The 20,819-nt window shown below is 39.1% G+C and overlaps 1 protein-coding gene across 16 annotated transcripts in view; it reads left to right on the top strand.

The window, feature by feature from the left end:
- The window catches only part of MTA3 (metastasis associated 1 family member 3), a 187,320-nt gene that overhangs the window by 133,769 nt on the left and 32,732 nt on the right, over positions 1 to 20,819 (top strand). For all 16 annotated transcript variants that reach the window (XM_070574017.1, XM_070574014.1, XM_070574016.1 and 13 more), the window contains 2 exons: positions 6,565 to 6,753; positions 19,743 to 19,817. In XM_070574017.1, coding sequence (XP_070430118.1) covers positions 6,565 to 6,753; positions 19,743 to 19,817 — 264 coding nt within the window. The remainder of the gene's footprint in view (positions 1 to 6,564; positions 6,754 to 19,742; positions 19,818 to 20,819) is intronic.

Below are 20,819 nucleotides of genomic sequence, written 5' to 3'. Positions count from 1 at the left end.
CAGTAATGTCCTTTATAACAAAAGAAAAATTATTCTTTTCTGGTCCAAAATCTACTTGAGAATCACTTGTTGCATTTAGGTGTCATATCTCTTTAATTTCCTTCAATCCTGAACAGTTCCTCATTCTGTCTTTCATGACCGTGGTTTTTTTTTTTAAGAGTACAGGCCTTTTCTTTTGTAGAATGTCCCTCAGTTTGGGTTGTGGTTATAATTTGATTTATAATTAGAATAAGTCTTTATTCTACTTAAGTCTATTTTGGACAGTTATGTCAGTCTAGGAGATTTTCCATTTTTCCCTAAATTTTCAAATTTATAAAAATAATTTTTCATAGTGTTTTTTCATTAGAAAGATTTGCTATGTTTGTAGTTGTAAATAGCCTTTCATTCCTGTTACTGTTTGTGTCATTTCCCATTTTTGTCTTTATAGTTTTACCAGAGATTTCTCTTTTATTGTCTAAAAGAATGAGATTTTAGGTGTTTATTTTCTTTATTATATGTTTGTTTTCTATTTAATTTACTTTTGCTCTTTATTATTTTCTTCCTCCTACTTTTCTTTGGGCTTACTCTGATATTCCTATTCCAGCTTTTTAAGCCCAAGTTTTAGCCCATTAATTTTATTTATCTACTTATCTGTTATCAATATTTAAGATTGTAAATGTCCCTCTGATTACCACCTTGGCGGTATCTCATATATTTTGATATGTACTATTTTCATTATCTTTTGGTTCTGAGTATTTCCTAATTTATTTTACAGTTTTGTATTTGATTGTGAGTTAATTGAGGAAATGAGGTTCATAATTTATCTTAATTGCCTTGGGGGTTGTGGTCAGAGAACACGTATGTTACCACTTCTTTTAATATGTTGTGATTTCCTTTAGGGGCTGGAATACAATCCTCCCTAGGATTTTGCTCCCCAGGTCTTGCCCCTTTCACCTCAGCCTAGTAAAAAGGAAACGTTCTGTTTGGGTCTGTTCTCCCTTGTAGCAGTCTAGAAAATGCCCTCAAGGTATAAGCTGGGTCCGTGTGGGAGCTCACCTCTCATACTTCTTCCTGAACTGCCTTAGCCTCTCCTTGCCTGCACTGATTGTTCTCCAGTGTGTTCACAGTTGTGTTGTGTATTTGTCTGCTTTGTGTCTAGAATCACAGCCAGGGGGAAGAACCCATAGTTCTGCTCACGTGAAGTTTGAAAATGGCATTTAGGGCTATGGGCTTACCATGGACTGCCACTCTTGTAGCTTTCTCGTGATAATAATCAAAAGGTATGAGTACACGTAAGAATATGGCTCAAGGTGTCTTCTAGTTTGATGTGAGTAAATGACAGCTGAGTCTTAACAAATTTGGTGATGAACGAGGGATTTTGTTTTGAGTACTGTACTATGCAGTGAAGCAAAAATTGAGAGTAGATGGCATACTTCTCTTTTATATATAAAAAAATTTGCCTTAATCACGGTTTGGGATTTACTCATGAGAGTTTATATTTACCTTCTGCTTGGAAAAAACCATATGCTCGTTAATGCTCATTAATTTTTCAATAGATTTGATGTTCTGAATGCTGTAATTTGTGCTAGAGATATACATTTTCTGTAAAATTTTAACTGAGCAAATCAATAGTTAGTATTGAATATATGCATAACTTAATAATTGTCAAAACGGTGCTGCATGTTACAGGTTGGGTTCTTGGGAAACAGCCTCTGAGATGGAGATTTGCATGCAGGACTTTGTTAGGAGGTACCTTTGGGATCAGCACCTGTGAAGGAGCAGGGAAGGAGGCAGGGTTGAACAGAGGGAGAAGATGGGCCATGGTACAGTCTAAGTGAAGGCCTCCATGGGATGCTCTGAAGAGTTGTCCCAAATCATAGTGAAAGGCTGGGCCTTTCTGCTGCTGCATCATTGGATGCAGGCTGCCCAGAAAGAGGGCATGACCTTGGGGGATGAATCTTTCTTAAATTGAGATCATTCCAAAGAGGACCAATAGCTGAAGTCTGTCTTCTCGCAGCGCTTCTAGCACTCGCTGAATAAATTCTTTATTCTCAAAGGGGAAAAACACAGTATCCATTACACTGCCCAGAATTTCAGTGGCTTATAACAGTAAGCATAATTTCTTGTACACTCCTCTGCTGATTGTCTTGGATTCTGCTAAACTAGACTGGGTTGTTTTAGGTGCCAAGCCCAGATCTCTTCCATGTATCTCTCATCCTCTGTTGACAAAAGTCAGTAGTACCAGAGGGCAAGTCCAAATGCACAAACGCATGTTAAGTTTCTTTTCACTCACGTGTCTTAACATCCTATTGGCTAGTCAAGTCACATGGCCAGGCCCAACATCAATGGATTGGAAGAATACCCTCCTATGGAGGTCGAGGGGAGGGAGTGAATATTTGCCAAACGATAATGCAGTCTACCATAGTGTTATTCTGCTTAATGAACAAAAGATGAGAGTTCCACTGCCAAGATTTCAATGTCAGTCCTTCTCCTAAAATACTTCTGTTTGTCATCTCCATCTGTTATGAATGAGATGAAATGTGACAACACCTTCACTGCTATTTGGCAGAGAGAACAGCTTGTGCTGAGTTCTTAAGATTTTTAAAATTTAGATTTGAATGGATCTTGTGTGTATCTGTATCTCTAATGAAAAGATAGGTATCTTTGCAAAGTATTTATCTGTAGGGAAGACTTACAGTTTTCTTTATGTTTAGTTTTTAAATTCGTTATCTTATTTTAAATTGAGGTATACATACAGTAAAATGTATTAAGTACCCTACACTTAGGTGCACAGTTATAAATTTTTACATATGTATACAGTTATGCGCCACATAACTACGGTTCACTCAGGGATGGATTGTGTGTACGACTGCGGTACCATAAGATTAGTACCATATAGCCTAGGTGTATAGTAGGCCTTACCATTTAGATTTGTGAAGGGGACTCTCTGATTCTCGCATAACGATGAAGTCAACAAATGATGCATTTCTCAGAAAGTATCTCCGTTGTTAAGCCATGCATGACTGTACATCTCTGTAACCACCACCCAGATCTAATAAAGAATATTACCTGAATCCCAAAAGGTTCCCTCACGCCCTCTCAGTCAGCGATTCCCCTTTCTGAAGTAATCACTATTCTGACTTCTGTCACCATCAATTGTTACTTTTCTCAAAGTTTATATAAGTAGAATCAGCCAATATGTTCTCTTATACATCTGGCTCTTCGAGTTTTTATCTTGCTGATAAACCATAGTCATTGGTTATATGTCAAACTCCTGTCTTCTCTTGGCTTATTTCTGTGAGTTATTACTGGCTGTTGTCTCTTCTGTTATGGAAAGTCTCTTCCGTGTCTTACAGCTTTTTAGGGTAGGATAGACTATATAAGACTCTATTCAAAAGGAACTGATATGTTTGTCAGAAAGATGGAGTTAATATGGACTCCTAGCAAATAATGTGATCCTCTGGTTTCCTTTGTGAAGTTAGTCATCAATTTCAACAGAATTATTCCCTAGGAATTCTACAGCGCGTGTGCCTGATGGGATGTTTGTTTCCTACACATACTGAGCATTACTGTGCTGTCCTCTGAGCTGTGGTATAGTGGGCTTTGGAGGTTTCATGGCTCCCGGTTAGCTGTAAGTCCAACTGATTCTTTCCATGTGATTTGTGGCACAACACAGAAGCCAGTCTTCCAAAAGCAAATGCTTACTTCAGTGTGGAGTAACACAAACAGACTCTGTAAAGAACAGAAGCTTTAATCTCTTGAGATTTTGGTCATAATCACTTATAAAGGCTAAGATAGGGGCCAGACCTGTGGTGCAGCAGTTAAGTTTGCGCGTTTAGCTTCAGCAGCTTCGGCATGTCAAGCCGTGTTATGGCAGGCATCCCACATATAAAGTAGAGGAAGATGAGCATGGATGTTCACTCAGAGCCAGTCTTCCTCAACAAAAAGAGGAGGATTGGCGGCAGATGTTAGCTCAGGGCTAATCTTCCTCAAAAAAAAAAAGACTAAGATACTACTTTGGTTCTTTGAAGCCTTATTAGATAATAGCCCATCATGATTTTTAAAAGTGCGTATAAGAAAAGCATTTTCATTTATCTAGCATGAACAAAAGACTGAAAATTGATTCATGCCTTGAGTGGTTGGTATAATATCAGCTGAGAAGAACTCATTTAATTCTGTGACTTTTGGTTTCAGAGCACCTGTTAATTATAAAAATTACTTCTAGCTCCTGAGAAATCTCAGCAGCACAGTTAATTTGTGTAATTACTGATTTTGAATACCATTTAATCTTTTTTAATTTTGTTATCCATTGTAAATTTGGGAATTTAAAAAATAGTTTACGGAAATATATTAATTGAAGGGACTTCTAAATGCTGTTAAACTTACTTTTCATAGATTAGTTATCCAGAAACAGTAATTATTTAGTTTCAGGGATGATGTAAAAGTGTGTAACAGTGTACACCACAGCTAAACTACTGAGTCTGTCAAGTGAGAAGGTTAGCTAGAGATGCGGAGCTTGATTCTGAAGTTGGCAGAACACAAGCAAAGAATAAAGATCAGTTTAACATCTTTGTATCCCCTACTGCAGAAGAGAGAGAAGAAATTCACTTAAAAGTTGAAGTTATTCCATGATTGTCTTAGCTGTGATTATAACTTGGAAATTGACAATGAAGTCTCTACCTGTTTTTGTTTTGTGGACTCTAATGATTTATTTTGATGAGATGTCAGCCCTTGTTAAAGAGTTATTACTGTTCCTCAACATGTCTGTATGTCCTACATCCTGCCCATAGCTCTGTCAGTAAATTTATATTCCATGTCCTTATTCAATGTCTTAATGTATCGTGATATAAATATATTTTTTAATACATACTTCTGCTAGTAATTTTTTCTCTGTAATACATGTTATTTGATACATGAGGTTATTTTATGCTCTTGTACCAGTAGGGAACTATGCACTGTCCTCCACCTGACATTTAGGGTTCACTTATAAGCTAAATTTCTGAGAGATGTGTTGTCACATAGATATGACGCTATAGCCACTTGAGAATTTTTAAATAAATATTAGAAGATAGTTTGTGTAAAGGTGCAAGACTTGGCTTTCATATGTTGGAAAGTTTAAACAGAAGTACTTCTCACTTGGCAAAGATTTGACCACCTTGCCCACCAAATCTGCGCCACACCTACATGCTTATCCAGAGACAGAGCTGATGGTCCTGTGTTGCAATTTTCCTGCTACACATACAAATGTGCATACGTGTTATAAATGAAGCTCTTTCTCTCTAGTAGAAAAACCATCAAAAGTTTTTCAAAACTTAGAAAGTTTTAGAACCTAGTTTATTCACTGCTTCTGATAGGAGGAGAATATTTTTTAAATAAGCTGGACCCAAGGTATTTTTGCAAAAATCCAGTTATAGATCTTCCTCAAGTTATGATGGGGTTACTTTCCAATAAACCCATTGCAAATTGAAAATATCGTAAGTTGAAAATGTGTTTAATACACCTAATCTACCGAACATCAAAGCTTAGCCTAGCCTACCTTAAACGTGCTCAGAGCACTTAGCAATAGCCTGCAGTTGGGCAAAATCATCTAACACAAAGCCTATTTTATAATTAAGTGTTGAATGTCTCATGTAATTTATTGAATACGATACTGCAAGTGAAAAACAGAGTGGTTGTCATCTGGGTACAGCATGGTTGTAAGTGTATCAGTTGCTTACCCTCGTGATCATGTGGCTGACCCCATGGGAGCTGTGGCTCTCTGCCACTACCTAGCATCACAAGAGATTATCCTACTGCATACCACTAGCCTGGGAAAAGATGAAAATTCAAAGTAGGGTTTCACTTTTGCACTATTGTAAAGTCAAAAAATCGTAAGTCAAACCGTTGTAAATTGGGGATCATCTGTATATTATCCTAATCTATCTTTCCTCCTTTCAAATCACTCTCCCTTGAAATATTTAGGGAATCCACACTGGCCCAGCTATTTCAGGCAAGCCTAGTCATCTGTTCGTGGCCTTACAAAATCTCAACCAAGTGACTATTTTAACTTGCATATGTAATTTTTTTTAATGGATGTGTAATTTTGTTTTGTCTTACCATCATTGTCAGTTCATTGTTTTCTTCCCATCTTTTGTCCTTAGTACATCATTTCCTTAATCTAAGCTGAGAATATTTCTCTCACTCACTTATATATAATCTATTATTCCCTTGTCAAGAAAGGCTGTGCCAAACTTGTACAATAGCTGAAGTGACTGGCATTTTTGACCAAAAGGATGTTGAAACTTACTGGGTTTCCAATTTAATGCCTGGAGGTTCTGGATCTTCATGGTTAGGTTGCTCTAACAAACGGATGCATTTAAAAAAGTACATACCTTAAAAGGTACAAATCAGTATTTCTTAAAGCAATAAATGATATTTTAAATAAGTAATCTCTTTAAATTTTTCTTAATTTTGTTACTTAAAGAATTACTACTTAAGTATATTATTTTAATTAAGTGCATCATGCATTTTAGTATGTCTCTTCTTAAATAATCTAGCAAGTTTGTATTTCTGTCTGATCTTTTCCCTCTTATTTGTTTTCTTTAGTTTCATGCTATGGATACGTTGTATAGACACAGCTATGATTTGAGCAGTGCGATTAGTGTCTTAGTACCACTTGGAGGACCTGTTTTATGCAGAGATGAAATGGAAGAATGGTCAGCCTCTGAAGCTAGTTTATTTGAAGAGGCACTGGAAAAGTATGGCAAAGACTTCAACGACATACGTCAAGACTTTGTAAGTAGAAAATTGGGAATAGAATAAAATGTTGGAGTGGGAATATTTTATTTATTTTAGAAATCTGGTAAGCTTCAAAGTATTCATTTAGCAAGCCAGTAATTTTTGTCTGCTCAACATAGAATGAAGGCCAGTCTTGTAGAGGGAGAAATTGACATTTGTTCTAGGAAGTAGTTGTTAAGACCCAGGGTCAGGAGGCCCTGAGTTCTGGCTGTAAACCTTGGCAGTATGAGTTCATCCTCTTCATCTCTCTCTGAGTTCCAAGTTTAAAATATGGACAGCTTTTCTAACCTTTTACACTAAATGTTTCTGATCTCTGCTTTTTTTTTTTTTTTTTTTAAAGATTTTATTTATTTTTTTTTTCTCCCCAAAGCCCCCTGGTACATAGTTGTATATTCTTAGTTGTGGGTCCTTCTAGTTGTGGCATGTGGGACGCTGCCTCAGCGTGGTTTGATGAGCAGTGCCATGTCCGCACCCAGGATTGGAACCAACGAAACACTGGCCCCGCCTGCAGCGGAGCGCGCAAACTTAACCACTCGGCCACGGGGCCAGCCCCTCTGATCTCTGCTTTTTAAGCTTGTTGCTCTCTTTTAGGCCTTCGATGTTTTTCTAGTTATCTTACTAATTGTTGAGCTTGAATTTGATGTGGACCTTTACCTTAGAAATGACCTGTACCAAGTAGAATAGGGGAATTTGCTTTGTGAGCTTTTGATCTTTGGCTTCTCTTAATGATATGCAGTATCTGAGTTGCATTTTAAATACTAGATAATCTTATCCACTATTATGTACTTCTTTTTGTCTTTGTATTTGTGGAATTGCTCTCTTGAAGTTTATAATCTCTGAAATGGGGAAATTTCTACTTGAGAAGTCCATAAATAGCTTTCTATAGCAGTCATCCTTTTTTTTAATTATGAAAATAGAATCTTTATAGTCTGTGAAGAATTTGCTGTGAGCTAATATCCTGCCTTTGTTGTTGCATCTTTTTCGAATATTTCTGAAGCAAAATTATTGTTTATCAATATGCATTGCTACATTAAATCCCAAACCTGATAATTAAAGCTGTTGTCACTGACATTTGTTCTTCTGGCAAAACTTCACTCATACTCAGATTGTTATATGTCATGATTTCAATTTATAGGATATGCAGCTGAGAATGTAAAAAATGCATTGGTGGCATTTAGCTTCAGATGGTCAGAATAACACAATAGTGCAATGTTATTAATATAGCAGTTATTAATATAGCTATACCACTAAGTAGAAACTACGAAAACAAAACTCTCTTAAGAACAAATCTTTGGGTCTGATAAAGGAGTAGAAGACGAGAAATTCTAAAGTGAAACTCCTTTTCCCTGCACTGAGTGTGACATGCTCATTGTATGTTCTCGTTATCATTCTGAACTCAGTTCAGTGCAGCAAATGTTTGTCGAGTACCTGCAACGTGCCAGGCCTTCAGGTAGGCACTAGGCTTGCAACAGAAATTTAATGTGGTCCTTACTGCAGGGAATGAGTTCATAGTCAAGATCAAGGGATTGGAAGACTACTCCCAAGCGAAAAATAATGTAATTATTTCTGTCAGTAGTAAGACCAAGTATTATGGGTGCATTGGGGAGGGAGCTATTAGTTGTGCCACTCAACTCAGGAGTGGCTTCGTGTAGTTAACTGGCATATTCTGGATCTCTGATGGTAAAGGGAAAAAAGAGCAGATTGGAAAGTATACACTGAATTTTGAAACTTGCATACAGCACTCCTGGGCACTTAACCCAGGACTAGGAGATAACTCTGCACAGTAGCTTGGTACAGTGTGCTTGGACAAAGAGGCTGACGTTGCTATGAGATAAGGTAACCCTATGGGAAGGAGTATAATAGTAATAGTTGTATTAGATGGTTTTTGTTAACTTTCATGATCTAACAAAATTCTTATAAATGTGTAGTATGGTCTATGTTAGTTTTTGCTGAAGGTAGTTAGAATGCTTGGTCATTAGTCAGTCCGTGCTAGATTTGTTGTACACTGGAGATTGGTATTGGCCTCCAGTGTCAAAAACCTTAAAGAAGATAGAACGTCAGGAGACTAACTCCTCAAAGGGTTTGTGTTTTTTGTAGTTTTGGCTGTTTTTAAACTTATTATCTCCCTCCCACCCCATACTTGTAATACATAAACCTGAAGGCTGTATATGACAAGCCCAAAACTAACATCATACTCACTGGTGAAGAACAGTTACATGAAAAGGCATTCAGCATCACTAATCATCAGGGAAATACAAATCAGAAACACATTGAGATATCGCCTCCCACCTGTTAGGATGGCTGTTATCAAAGAGACAGAGAGATGAACATTGGTGAGGGTGTGGAGGAGGGCTGGCCGTAATGCTTCTTTAGATGTTTGGTAGAATTCTCCAGTGAAGCCACCTGTCTTGAGCTTTTCTTTGTTGGAGGGTTTTGATTACTGATTCAGTCTCCTTCCCAGTTAGTTCTAGGTCTCTTTAGACTTTCTATTTCTTCATGATTCAGTCTAAGTGGGTTGTGTGTTTCTAGGAATTTATCCATTTTTTTCTGGGTTATCCAATTTGTTGGCGTATAATTGTTCATAGTAGTCTCTTATGATCCTTTGTATTTCTGCAGTATCAGTAGTAATGTCTCCACCTTCATTTCTGATTTTATTTATTTGAGCCTTCTTTTTTCTTAGCCTAGCTAAAGATTTGTCAATTTTGTTTATCTTTTCGAAAAACCAGTTCTTAGTTTCATTGATCTTTTCTGTTATTTTTCTAGCTTCTACTTCATTTGTTTCTGCTCTGATCTTTGTTATTTCCTTCTTTCTGCTAACTGGATCTGCTTTCTTTTTTCTTTTTCCTCTTCTGACTGGATAATTTCTAATGACATGTCTGTGAGTTCACAGGTTCTTTTCTTCTGCTTCATGAAGTCTGTTGATGTATTTTTCATTTAATTCGTTGTATTCTTCAGCTTTAGAATTTGGTTCTTTTCTATGATTTCTCTCTCTCTGTTTAATTTCTTGTTTTGTTTGTGTCTTGTTTTCCTGATTTCATTGAGTTGTTTATCTGTTTTTTTCTAGTAGCTTATTGAGCTTCCTTAAAACAATTATTATGAATTCTTTGTCAGGCAAATCATACATCTACATTTCTTTGGGATAAGTTGCTGGAAAGTTACTGTGTTCCTTTGGTGGTGTCACGTTTCTTTAATTTTTCTTGTTTCTCATAGCCTTGTCTTGGTATCTGCATTTGACGGAGCAGTCACCTCTCACACACTTTAGACTGGTTTTTGTGGGGAAAGACCTTCTCCTGCGGGTGGGTGCAAGGGTATCTAATGGATGGGATGTGATGGCACCAGTCTTGGCGAGGCCCGGGTGCATAGTCTATGTTCAGCTCCATCAGCTGAGGTCAGAATTGGTAAAGATGGCAGGGGTCCTCAATAGCAAAGCCTTGGCTGTCTGCAGCGGCAGTGAGGGTTGCTGTGATCTTTGGTAGCAAAGGCTGGTGGGGACCTGCTGATCATTTTCTCTCATGAGGTATGTCGTGGCCAAGGGAATCCCTCTTGGCACTGGGTCTGGCTTTGGAGTGCTCTTGTGGTGGCAGTGGTGCTGAGTTGTGGGCATGCTTGGATCAGCCTCAGAGCCAGGAGTGGAGCATATATGCTTGCAGAGTGACAGCAGCCTGGGGATTGGGTTGCTGGCTAGCCCACAGTGTCAGTAGCTCTGGTGCCTAAGATGTGGGCACATGTGGAGCAGCATGGAACTGAGGTCTGAAGTGCAGGTGTGTGCGGAGCAGCCAGGGCTCTGGGGTCCAAGGTGTCCAAGGGGTTGGAGGTCGGGGCTGGCCTCCCTGTTCCTGGGGTGGGAGACACAGCAGTGTTTTGGGAGGGGTGCTGTGGCGTCTCCCTCTCTAGGAGGTTAGCAGCCCCAGTGGCTGTTGGTTACCTCAGTGGCAAGAGCTGCTGCTGTTCCTCTGCAGAGCAGGCTACTGAGGTCCACACCAAGAAACACTAGAGTCCTCTGCTGTGAAAGCTGCAAGGGGGGCCGGCCCAGTGGCGCAGTGGTTAAGTGTGCATGTTCTACTTCGGCAGCCTGGGGTTCGCCGGTTCGGATCCCAGGTGCGGACGTGGTACCGCTTGGCAAGCCATGCTGTGGTAGGCGTCCCACATATAAAGTAGAGGAAGATGGGCATGGATGTTAGCTCAGGGCCAGTGTTCCTCAGCAAAAAGAGGAGGATTGGCAGCAGTTAGCTCAGGGCTAATCTTCCTCAAAAAAAAAAAAAAAAGCTGCAGGGATTCTGTGCCTTTCGTGGGGGCTGTTGAGGTCCTCAGTGGCAAAGGCTCCTTGCAGAGCAGGCCACTGGGGACCGCAGTGGCACCCTTTGTGTGGCTTATACTGATACCCTGCACTCTTAGCCATTTCCAGGTGTCTTGGCACTGGTCTTTTCTCTTCAGTTATTCTCTGTTGTTTTGCTCTAGTGTGTTGCTATAGGTTCTTTTCTTTTTTTTGTAGGTTCTTACTTTGACTCTTGTGCCCTCCCAGGGCTATTTTCGTTTGTCAGTGGCCGTCTAATTATTGTTGTTTGTTCGAGGACAAAGACTAGTATCTCCTACTCCTCTGTCTTGCTGTCGTCTCTGTCCCTGTCTATTTTGTCTCAAGTTGTCTAGTTTATTGTCATAAAGTGCATAATAGCCTCATGTTATCCTTTTTTAAGGTCTGTGGGATATATAGATCTGTAATGATGACCCCTCTTACCTTCCTTATACTATTTAGCTCTCTCTTTTTCCCTCATCAGTTGGGGTAGAGGTTTATCAATTTTATTGATCTTTGCAAAGAACCAGCTTTTGGTTTGCTTGTTTTTTTGTTTCCTTGATTTCTGCTTTTATGTTATTATTTTTTTCCTTCAGCTTGCTTTGGGCTTACATAGTGTGTCTTATCCTAGTGTCTATTTTTAAGGTTGAAGCCTAGATTTTTTTTTTTTAAAGCTATTTTTTTTTTAAAGATTTTATTTTTTTCCTTTTTCTCCCCAAAGCCCCCCGGTACATAGTTGTATATTCTTCGTTGTGGGTCCTTCTAGTTGTGGCATGTGGGACGCTGCCTCAGCCTGGTCTGATGAGCAGTGCCATGTCCGCGCCCAGGATTCAAACCAACGAAACACTGGGCGGCCTGCAGCAGAGCTCACGAACTTAACCACTCGGCCATGGGGCCAGCTCCTGAAGCCTAGATTTTTTATTTGAAACATTTCTTCTAGTGTATTTGTTTGTTGGTAGTATACGTTTGGCAGACAATGATTTCAGCTTTATCAAAAACTTTCTACTGTCCCCTTTAAAAATATATTTCATTTTTAAAAATAAGAATATAATTTTTATAATATATAAAATATTTATATTTATAATGTAAAATAAAAATATCATTCTTTTTTTCCCCTTTTCTCTTTCAATAGTCTAAAGATGTCTCTCTCTCTGGCTTATATAGTTTCTGCTGAAAAGTTCCTATGCATGTAGATGTTTCTTTGTGTTCAAGATTTTCTCTCTATTTTTGGTTTTTAGTAGTTTTACTGCTACATTATGCCTGGGTGTGGGTTTTTTTTTTCAAGATTTTATTTTTCCTTTTTCTCCCCAAAGACCCCCGGTACACAGCTGTATATTTTAGTTGTTGGTCCCTCTGGTTGTGGCTTGTGGGACGCAGCCTCAATGTGGCTTGATGAGCAGTGCCATGTCCACGCCCAGGATCCAAACCAGCGAAACCCTGGGACGCCTAAGTGGAATGCCTGAACTTAACCACTCCGCCATGGGGCTGGCCCCGGGCTGTGTTTTTCTTTGTAATTATTCTACTTGTAGTTCGCTGAGTTTCCTGGAGCTGAGATTTTCTGTTTGTGTTTTAGTTTGTGTGATTTGTGTTGGTCTATCTTCTAGTACTAAGTGTTTCCTCTGCTGTGTCCAGTATATTGATAAACTTGTTAAAGGAATTTTTCAAATATGATAGCATGTTTTGTTTTAACATTCATATTTTATTCTTTTTTATGCTTTTTGTCTCCCTTTAAATTCCTACTCTATTCATGTGTGTTGTCCATCTTTTCAACTAGTTCTTTAATTTATTAATAATAGTTATTTTAAAGTTCCTATCTGATATTTCCAACATTTGGGGCCATATTGGTTTTCTGTCTGTTGCCTGATTTATTTCTTGAAAACGGGACATTTGTTTTCATGCCCTTTTTAAATGTCTTTTATTTCTGATTGGATGCAGAACATCTTGTGTAAACAATGACAGAGACTGAGTTAAATAGTATTTCTATTCTGAAACGAGGGTGCCTCTTCTCTTTCTAGGCCATTATTGTGGGGAATTGAGCCTCTCTAGTCTGTAGCTGGTCCAGGTTTGGATGTTTTTGTTGTTCTAGTTGCCTTTGTTGCACCATTGTGTTGGAAGTCGTGAAATTTCATGTACTGCCTTGACATCTTTGAGCCTCATAGGGCTTCAAAAGCTTAACTGTGATTTCCCCAGCTCTTGCCCCTTAACCCAGCCAGAAAGGCTCCCCACCTAGCCAGTTCCCCTAGCACCCAGACTTCAACCTAACCGTTTCAGTTTCCTGTCAGCCTGCAAAATTATTCAAACAAGCCAATCACATCCTCCCATGGGAACCTTCTTTAGGAACTAGGGCACACCTCACCCTCTTGTTACACAGAGCCTCGCTTTCACAGCCCCTTCTGGCTCACTGTTCCCAAGTACAACCCCCGTGTGGCGCTGCATGGTGTCCTCTTCTGGGGGCTATGGTTATATCTGACTAGTAAACTGCTATCAATCTCATCTGTTTTGTCTCCCGTGTCGAGTGTTGTATGTCCGGCCATCTTATACTGTTTTGAGGGGCTGGTCCCTCCCTCACCGAAGGGTAAATGGGAGGTGATCTGAATATCCACAGACTTTGGATTGTTACCCTGCTTAGTGTGGGGCCTGGAACGTGGAAGGGTTTTTCAGTGTTCCTGTCCCAGCCTCCGTGGGCCCTGCACTGCAGCCTCTCCACATGTTTGCCCTTCCCCCGGTGGTAGAATGGTGTTGCTCGTAGCTGGCTGCAGGTTCATGGTTGAAGGCTCGAGGGTTTCTTAGCTGTCCTCTTCCAGCTCCGGCTTAGGCAGGCTTCGTGTGCCTGAGTCTCAGAGACGGAGCTCCCGCAGCATTTTGCTCTTCCCGCAGCACCCTTGTGGGAGCCAGTCTCTGCCTTGTGCTGCCTTTTGTTGGCAGGGGTTTCTGGATGTGAGAGACTTTCCAGTCTCTCTCCAGTGGCACTTGGCGTGGGACCCAGGGGTGGGATGGTTTCTAGTCCCTCTCCGGTAGCAGACTTTGAATGAGAGAAGGAGCTGGGAAGCGAGGGGTTTTCTCGCCTGGTCTCCACTAGTAGCTGATCACCGTTTTGCACACCCACATCACCACCAGTGGGGGCTTTCTGAGGTCTCTCGCCCTGTCCAAATTCTTCCTGCTCAACAAAGGGGGTGTATGGATTCCCTCTGTGCACTGCTCTATTTAGCTTCATCTTGCGAAGTTTGATAAGTTGTGTTTTCATTTTCATTCCTTCAGAGTATTTTCATTTTTCCTTGTGATTTTGGGGGTTTTTTGACTCATGGATTATTTAGAAGTTCCACTTATGTGTGGGGTTTTTTCCATGTATTTTTCTGTTACTGAATTCCAGTTCTGTTTTGTTTATAAAACATATTTTGTAAAAAAAAAACAAAAAAAACCCATGTTTTACATTTTTGAGATTTGATGAATTCTGACCCAGTTTATGGTTTATTATGGTGAATGTGCCATGTACTCTTGAAAAGAATGGATATTTTGCTGTTAGGTAGAACGTTCGATAAATGCTACTTAGGTTAAGTTTATTGATAGTGTTTTTTCAAGTCTTCTGGAGCCTCACTGCTTTCCTGTCCGCTCTTTCTATTATTTGCTGAGAGAGCAGTATCAAAAGTCGCTAGCTATAATTGTGGCTTTCTCTTTTCAATTGTATAGGTTTTTGCTTTGATTATGTTGAAACTCCGTTATGAGGTATATACATATATAGGATTGTTGTGTTCTCCTGATGAATTGACCCTTTGATCTTTACATCATGACTCTCTCCCCATGGCAATATTCCTTGTGGTGAAGTCTGTGTTTCCTCTTAATATAACCACTCCAGCTTTATTTCATTGTTTACATGATATATTTTGTTTGCATCCTTTTATTTTCATCTTATTTATTTCCAAAGTGGGTTTTTTGTAGCTGGATCTTTTTTTTTAAAACCAATCTGACAACCTCTACCTTTTACTTGGGGCCTTTAGACCAGTTACCTTTAATATAATCATTGGTTTAAATCCATCATCTTAGTATTAATTTTCCATTTGTCCCATTGTTCTTTCCTCCTTTTTGACTAATTTTTTTATTTCCATTTTTTCCCTCCTAGAGGCTTACTGATTAAACTTTTGTTTTGTTTGGTGGTTTACAGTATGCATCTTTAATATACTATAGTGTACCTTCAAATCAATTACTGTAATACTTAGGTCACGTAGATTATAAGAACCATGTAACAATACACTTCTAGTTATTCCCTGCTATTGTTGTGCTTTTGTTGTCATACATTTTATTTCTGCATCTGTTCTAAATCCCACAGTGTATTATTACTTTTTTTTTGCTTCAGGCAATCCGTGATCTTTTAAAGATCTTTTAAAGAAATGATTGTGGATTTCTACATGCTAAGCAGAAGCAGGACCTGAAATATGCGGAGGAACCTGAAAAGTTCAAAGTGCAAAGTAGCAAAGCCTCTCCCCATTCATGCAATGAAGTCCTTTGCCATAGAAACTTCTTTTGGCAAAGGGTATTTCCTAGCTCTTCTATCATTTAGGCTTTAGTTGCAGATAACAAACTTACAGGAGGTATTATAATGGAATTTGATTTTGGAAATTAGGTGCTTAAAATCACTGATAGGGTTGGAGAAGGAGGCTTCAGGCTGGACTTGAGAACAATCCCACAGAAATGATTCAGCAAGTGAGCTCCTACCTCTGCCCCGGATGGAAACTGGGAAGCTGCTGGGTTACCCTCGGCTCTAGAACCACACTACTTTAACCATGATCTTGGGATCAGGCAACCTCTACCAGAGTTATTGGCTCTAGAACGATTTTGTGCCTCCTAGTTCTGCTGCAGTAAAATGGATGCCTTGTGCACCGTCCTCTCTATCTCTGCTTAATTCATTTCTGAATTTAGGTCTTATACACATACGTCTGATGGGTAGAAATAAATCACGAGAGAGTCCTGGAAATATAACGTTTGGGTTTGCAGTATAAGAAGGTGTACTACAAGGAAGTTGGAAAGGGTACTTACTGAGCAAGTCATAATTGGAGACAACAGAATCCATTTGAGTGAGCTAGTTTAAGAAGAACGAAATTTATTAAAGAGTGTTAGAAAGTGAACAGGACCTCCAGGAGGGCCAGGGGATCCAAGTTTAGATAACTTCACAGCCAGGACTTGTGAAGTCAGGAGCAATGTCTAATATCTCGCTGGCAATTTTCTATAGAAGCCCAACTATGACATCTGCTCTCTTTACTACCAATCTTGCTTGATTCTGTTCTACCTTGACTGTGTTTATAAATGCTATGTATCTAGGGTCTATTCTTAGTAAGAACACTGCACTTCTTACCGATTTTTGTATTAGAGTGCTTTTAATTACAAGTGAGAGAAACTCAGCCTCACGTAGTTTAGAAGAAAGAATAGATTATTGTTATATTAGGGTTCTTACTTGCTAAGTACAGAATTCACTATATCTAAGCACAAAGAATACAGGATATTAGGTTCTCATAGAATCTCTGGGAAGACTGGAGAACAAGGCTTGGATGCTACAATTCCAGAAACAGTGGAAATGCCCATGCTCTCTGCTGCTTGGCATCCATGATGTCAAGTATGGATGGCAGAAAGGTCAACACAGATGTCCCAAAAGAATATGATATGTCAGCCATTGGTCTTGCCAAACTATCCGGTCTCCCTGCATGCAGTCTCCTCTTGATGTTGGTCACTTCTCTATCAAAGTATCATTCAGGTTTGTTAGCGTGGCTAAACCTGGCACGTATGTCTGCGTCCTTGTTCAAGGGTATTTCCTTCAATGAGTAGGCCCAAATTTAATGGCACAGCATCCATCTCTGGTTGATGTTTATTCTTCCTCTGGTTTTAGTCAGAACTCTGTCTTTATAGCTTGTAACTTCTGCATTAAATTATAAAGGTAAAACCACCACCAAGAGACCTTATATAAAAATAGAAAGGGAATTGTGGGTGCAGAAGGAAAATAATTATACCAAGGAAAGAAATATAGATAGCTTCTTTAGTCTTCCTTTCTCCATTTCTTTTTTTTTCTTTTAACTATTTTATTTCCCTCTCTCTCTTTTTTTTTTTTTCACTCCAAAGCCCCAGTACCTAGTTGTATATTCTAGTTGTAGGTCCTTCTAGTTCTTCTATGTGAGCTGCCACCACAGCATGGCTACTGACAGATGAGTGGTGTGGTTCTGTGCTTGGGAACCAAACGTGGGCTGCCAAAGCAGAGCACGCCAAACTTAACCACTAGGCCATCCGGGATGGCTCTTCTCCTTTTCTAAAACTCATCCAGAGGTTTTGTTGACATTCAGAATCAAATTCCCCTACTATTCTCCTCCCCTCTGTACCTTAGAAGACCAGAGTTCTTGGTTGATTAGGGTGACCCAAACCTTTATTCCTGAAGTTTCTGAGCCCTGCATTAGAAGCAGTGTTCTCTGGGAATGAGTTTTTCATAAGTCTGTGGCTGGTATTGCTAGCCAGTGCATTACAGGCAGAAAAGGCAAATCATATCTAGAATAATTGTCTGTTCAATGAGAACAGACAGCTGCTATTCCAAGATACTGAGAGTCTAATGTAACTGACATATACCAGGAATGGTGCCGTGTTGGAGGCCCGTTGTACTCTCTCCCTTGCACGTTGGACACCTGAGTAATCAGATCAGATTTAGGGAGAGGACATCTCTGTAATCTGTCTCCTTACTTGGTTTATGTATCCTTTGAGCACTCATTGGTGTGGCTGGGGAAGGAGGCTGGCTGACAGCTATAGAGATCATCCTATCCAACTGATTAATTAGAACCTCCTCTGCAAGGGACCCTTTGAGTGAGCGTGAGGATACAAATGTCCTCACACTCAGGCCCATCCTGAGGTGTCTGTCCACAAACCTCTTTCCTAAGCCTCTTTGTTAGAGGTAATCTGATTCCTTTCAAGTCCCTGATCATTGTCACAAATAAATAACCACCATCCATGAATGCATATGGATTAGTACCGCTGGCCATCTCTCCTTTAACTCAGTGTAGAAAACCAGATGTTCAGTGTAATGTTCCACCGTCCAAAAGGATCTCCCTCTTCACTGTGCTTCAGAGCCACTTCTGCTTGGGGCTGAAACACGGCAGTATAATTCTGGTATAATTCTAGTATAATTCTGGTTGGTGCCAGTATATCATGCAAAGTCATCTGCCATATTCAGATTTTTTTTCCTCTTTTATTGACGTCTCATAGGAAACTCCCATAAAGTCATAAGTGAGGGTTGAGGGAGAAATGATACTGCATCAGGAGTAGACACACTGGGAGATGTTGCTTGTGCCGTTACGGTTACAACTTACATTCCTCCTTGATAAGGGAATGGTGGTGCTGAGTACAGCTGAATAGAATTTTATGGCTTAGATAAAATCTCACCCATGATGATGCTCATGTTCCATGGTTACTTGATTTCCTTTTGGAGGTTCATTGGTAAATTGCCAGGGGCTATTTCTCAAAAGAAGAATAGTTAAGAGATGAAAGAAGTCGTAGCTTGCTTAAAACCCTAGGAGACTATGCTGTGACTGTCATATGAGGTCTTGCCAAAGTAGGTTCCTCATACCATCCCTCAGACATTTTCAACTCCATTACATTCTTGTTGAATTGGTGAAAACCGTATTTGCTTTAACTGCAGTCCAAATGCCAGTGGCTGTGCTGATTTGTTCCTGTGAGGAGACTACGTTTGTAACTACTGTTGGAGTTGCTACCAAGTTAAGCCTAAAATAATTTCCTTTCTCTAAACTCCACCTATTCTCTCTTCAGACCAAGCAGGTAAGTTCAAGGTGGAGGTGATAGGAATGATGTGGATGTTGTACACGTGGATCACAAGCAGACCCTTGGGTGCAGTAGGGTCTGGGAAGTACTGTTTTGACTCTAACCCGATGGTATGTTAGGGCAAGCTAGGTGGGAGTCAGAGCGAGGGCTGAGTCACCTATGTGTGAAATCTGCCCAAACAGCTAGAAATCGTGAATGTTACCAGCCATTTTATTTGAAGGTTTGATCTGCCCTGATTTGCATCGTAGATGACTAACAGATCTCCCTTTTACAGAGGGATATATTGAATATATTCTTTGGTTGTGAGTTTCTTGAGTAGGAGCTCATTTGGCCATTTTTGAATAATTATGGAAAATAGCAAAGGCAAGCTTCCTGTTTTTCTAATATGAATCACACTAGGCTGTGTTCTTTTTCAGAGATTTAGGTTTTTGTTTTATTTACAACAAAATAGGTCAAAATAGAGCAGTTTTGAAAAGGATGAGAATTACTATGCTAGAGACCAAATGACACCCAATTTGTAGCTGGCATCTTTGGAAGTTAAAGTAACTCAGGCTAAATCTATTTAAATATCATTTGTAAAAATTGTACTTCAACCCCACCTATACACTGAGAACAACTTTCCTGAGTAAGTCATGAAATATTATCAGCCATAGGTTTATAGTTTTTAACAAAATGGGAGGTGAGAAATGGAATGTGTTGTGTTAGCGTCTCTAACTGAAGGTAACTTGATTGGAGTACCCTTTGCTAAGAATTAATTTCAGTTTTCTGAAACATTTCTTCTAGAATGAATCTTCCATGTGGATATTTGCCTCATAATTTTAAAGAAGTGGTTTTAAAGGAAAGCAGTTTCTACAATAGCTTGTTTTCATTATCATGTTAAATATTTTTTCAGCTCCCTTGGAAATCATTGACTAGCATCATTGAATATTATTACATGTGGAAAACTACTGACAGATATGTGCAGCAGGTAATTTTTTTATATTGGTACCAATATGATTGCGTTAAAGTGACTTTATGTTTTAATATTTCTTAGCAATATACTTAATTTTAAATGTTTTGTTTGCTTTATGTTTTCTAGACTATTGTAAACTATATGATTTTATATCCTTAAGATGATATTTTAAGATTTTATTCTTAGTATTTTCTTTACTTCAGAATTCCTTATGATAAATATTTTGGAAAGATGACAGGGAAAGATACGATAGAGAAGAGATATTATTTGCCTTGCAGGTGTCTGGTGCCTCATCTTTTTGGGTATAGTTGACAGGAATGGCCTAAGATGTGATACTAACACAAACCTTTGAAACAAGTTATTTTTACGAAGTATTGAAAATTTAGACCAATGCCATTGACCATACAATTTGAGATATTTTAAAAGATCTTCTGAAACCTCCTTATGTGACATTTGTGTGGGTATGTCCCCTGTCTTTGACCTTAACTGTGGTTAATCTTACTGGTTTGATGCTTTGGTACTGTACGTAAATTTTTCTCCACAGTTATTTCTAAAAGCAGAGTATCATTTATTTTTTAGTCCTTCCCAAAGTCCCGTATTGAGGTAATTTTCTCAGGTACTTATTTTGAATAATACTACTTTTGGAGAAAGGTACATTTTCCTGAAGTGACCTCAGTCAATACTTGTTTTTGTATTCTTCTGGTCACATGTCAGAACTGGTAATGAAAGGGGCAATATATTTAACACAGACATTATTTTTCCAAAGTATGTGATCATACAGTAGCAAGTACTGGATGCTATAAAAATACGTTTTAAGCGTCACATAGTGAGTTGTTGAGATCATGAATAGTGAATAGATACCCACGGCTTATTGAAAAACTTCCAGTGTCGACATCATGTATAATTCAAAAAGTGCTTCTTTCAAACAACTTAGGTAGAAGTGAAGACCATGTGCTGTGGAAACCTGTGTTATTCAAAGCAAAAAGAGTCCCTAAAAATGGTGGAGATGATGGCATC

This window comes from Equus przewalskii, chromosome 14 (assembly GCF_037783145.1).
Source record: "Equus przewalskii isolate Varuska chromosome 14, EquPr2, whole genome shotgun sequence".
Taxonomy (NCBI): Eukaryota; Metazoa; Chordata; class Mammalia; order Perissodactyla; family Equidae; genus Equus; species Equus przewalskii.
This window is presented reverse-complemented; position numbering and strand designations above follow the sequence as displayed.